General features: G+C 30.5%; 2 protein-coding genes across 4 annotated transcripts in view; both read left to right on the forward strand.

Annotated features, from left to right (window-relative positions):
- Positions 1 to 2048, forward strand: part of LOC111682832 — a 173729-nt gene that overhangs the window by 152984 nt on the left and 18697 nt on the right. The gene's annotated exons all lie outside the window — the stretch shown is intronic.
- On the forward strand, positions 215 to 1649 carry LOC124419953. Its single transcript, XM_046951144.1, has 4 exons — positions 215 to 537; positions 599 to 678; positions 753 to 1167; positions 1241 to 1649. Exons 1-4 carry the CDS (start codon positions 262 to 264, stop codon positions 1556 to 1558), a joined length of 1089 nt encoding a protein of 362 aa, XP_046807100.1. The 5' UTR covers positions 215 to 261; the 3' UTR covers positions 1559 to 1649.

Genomic DNA, 2048 nt, shown 5'->3' on the forward strand with positions numbered 1-2048 from the left:
TTCTTTACAAAAAATAAAAATTTTTTAAAAGTAAAAATTGTAAAAATATACTCATGGTGTAGGGTATCATATGGTCGGCCATGCCCGACTATACTTTCCTACTTGTTAAAAATAACTTTTTGATTTTTTTTAATATTGAACCCAGAAATCTGAAATTAAGTATGTAGATCCGGAATTATTTTTCTTCGTTTATTTTACATTATTATTAAATACATTTTTATCCTTAACAGCTTCGCAACAAATCAACTTTTCGTCAAGTGTATGAACTCGATACAAACCAAAACGAATAAAAAGCATTCGTATAGTATCTACAATTATGAAAGTGCTATAAATTTAAGGTGCTCCACAATAAAATGGAAATTATATGAATCGTCGGAGAAATTCACATGGTGTCCATTTTATTTGACATCATATTTTGTGGGTCGACCTAGTGTTTTTAATAGTTATATTTTTTTGGCTGGAATTTGTTATAATACCTATGATCAGTCCCTTTCATCAGTTTATTATACACTGGCACCAAAACATTCTGTTTATATGGTAAAATTTCTTAAATAAAAAAACTTTTTAAATCTTTTTAATTTAAATTTGAAAATTTTAGAAACCATCTAACTTGAAGAATTCGAGCACACCACCTCTTTTAGAAATACAATATATAGATGAATCTTTTGGTCCAAATAAGTAAGTTATGAAAGTGGCATGATATACCAATAATATAAGCAACATACTCTCTTTTATTATATGTATTTACATAGCATCACAAAAGACGATTTCGTTAATGAACAGTTCCAAAACATGTTCACCTACACAAACTATGGCTACAGTTCCATAATACAAATGCCTAAACTTAATTCTACATTTAATCAGCAGTTCTCGTCTCTACTTGAATTTTTATGGTGGCCAAATTTGCGTCTTAACAATTGGCGACGTTATGAAGCTGCTCTCGAAAAGCATGTTGAAGGTGATAAACAAGCATATGACATCGTAGCGGGAATATCTGGCGTCATGGAAGCACCCTTTACTGAGAACTGTCAAACGAATTACACCATGGAAGAAGTCATCATTAAAACTGACAGCACAATACCATTGTATGTTTGGAATTATTTGCAGGCCAGTGACAATAGCACCAATGAAATTGTCATTATTGGTATAAATTCACCATTTAATGAAGTAAGTATTTAGTTAAAAATGATTTTATTAAATGAAAAATTTTGAAATTTGTTTTTATATTATTTCTTTTTAGTTTTATGCGGAAAAGGATATAATCTTTTGTCCAGACATATGTCACGAAATTCCTTGGTTGAAAGAAATCAGCTCTACTTTTCGTTATAATGTAATGGGTATTATATTTTGCTGTAATGTTGAAGATGTTAAAACCTCAAAACGTTTAAATGGTTTTCCTAACACGGACTTAAAATCAAAACCAGTTGAAACATTAGATTCCGGAAATAATTTAAATACTTCCCTTGAAACTGATTTGAAAGCAAATCCAACAGAAACAGTAGATAATGAAAATAACTTCTTTGAAAATGAAGAAGAAGAAGAAGAAGAGGATTATTAATAAAATAATAAAAAAGGAATTAACTTTGTATTTTAAAATTGTAAGTGAAATAATAACTATATAAGTGGGATTTCATGTCCCAGAGAACCAACTTTTAAAATACTTTTCAAAAATGCATAATGGACTTTAAAAGGGGTATTTCGAATAATGGCTTCTCTATATTAAGCCTTTTTAATATAATAAGAATATTTGCAATCCATGGCACGCCCATTTTCTCATGGCTATTCTGACGCCTATGAAAGTGAAATAACGACCGTGGTCATCATGATTAACACCGCTGGAAATTTTATCCCAACCAGAAGACATCGGTTACAAAAGTTAGGCTTTCTGACATGAAATCGAAACATTAAAATTCTGGACTAGCCTATAGGGTAGATTATAGACTATAGACTAGACTATAGTCTAGACTATAGACTAGACTATAGACTGGACTATAGAATAGACTATGGACTGGACTGTAGACTAGACTATAGACTGGACTGTAGACTAG

Source organism: Lucilia cuprina, chromosome 2 (assembly GCF_022045245.1).
Source record: "Lucilia cuprina isolate Lc7/37 chromosome 2, ASM2204524v1, whole genome shotgun sequence".
In the NCBI taxonomy this organism is placed as follows: Eukaryota; Metazoa; Arthropoda; class Insecta; order Diptera; family Calliphoridae; genus Lucilia; species Lucilia cuprina.

Coding starts and splice junctions, on each gene's coding strand:
- LOC124419953 (XM_046951144.1), top strand. CDS start 262: ATGAACTCGATACAAACCAAAACGAATAAAAAGCATTCGTATAGTATC. Junction 679..752: donor GAATCTTTTGGTCCAAATAA/GTAAGTTATGAA, acceptor GTATTTACATAG/CATCACAAAAGACGATTTCG. Junction 1,168..1,240: donor TAAATTCACCATTTAATGAA/GTAAGTATTTAG, acceptor ATTTCTTTTTAG/TTTTATGCGGAAAAGGATAT.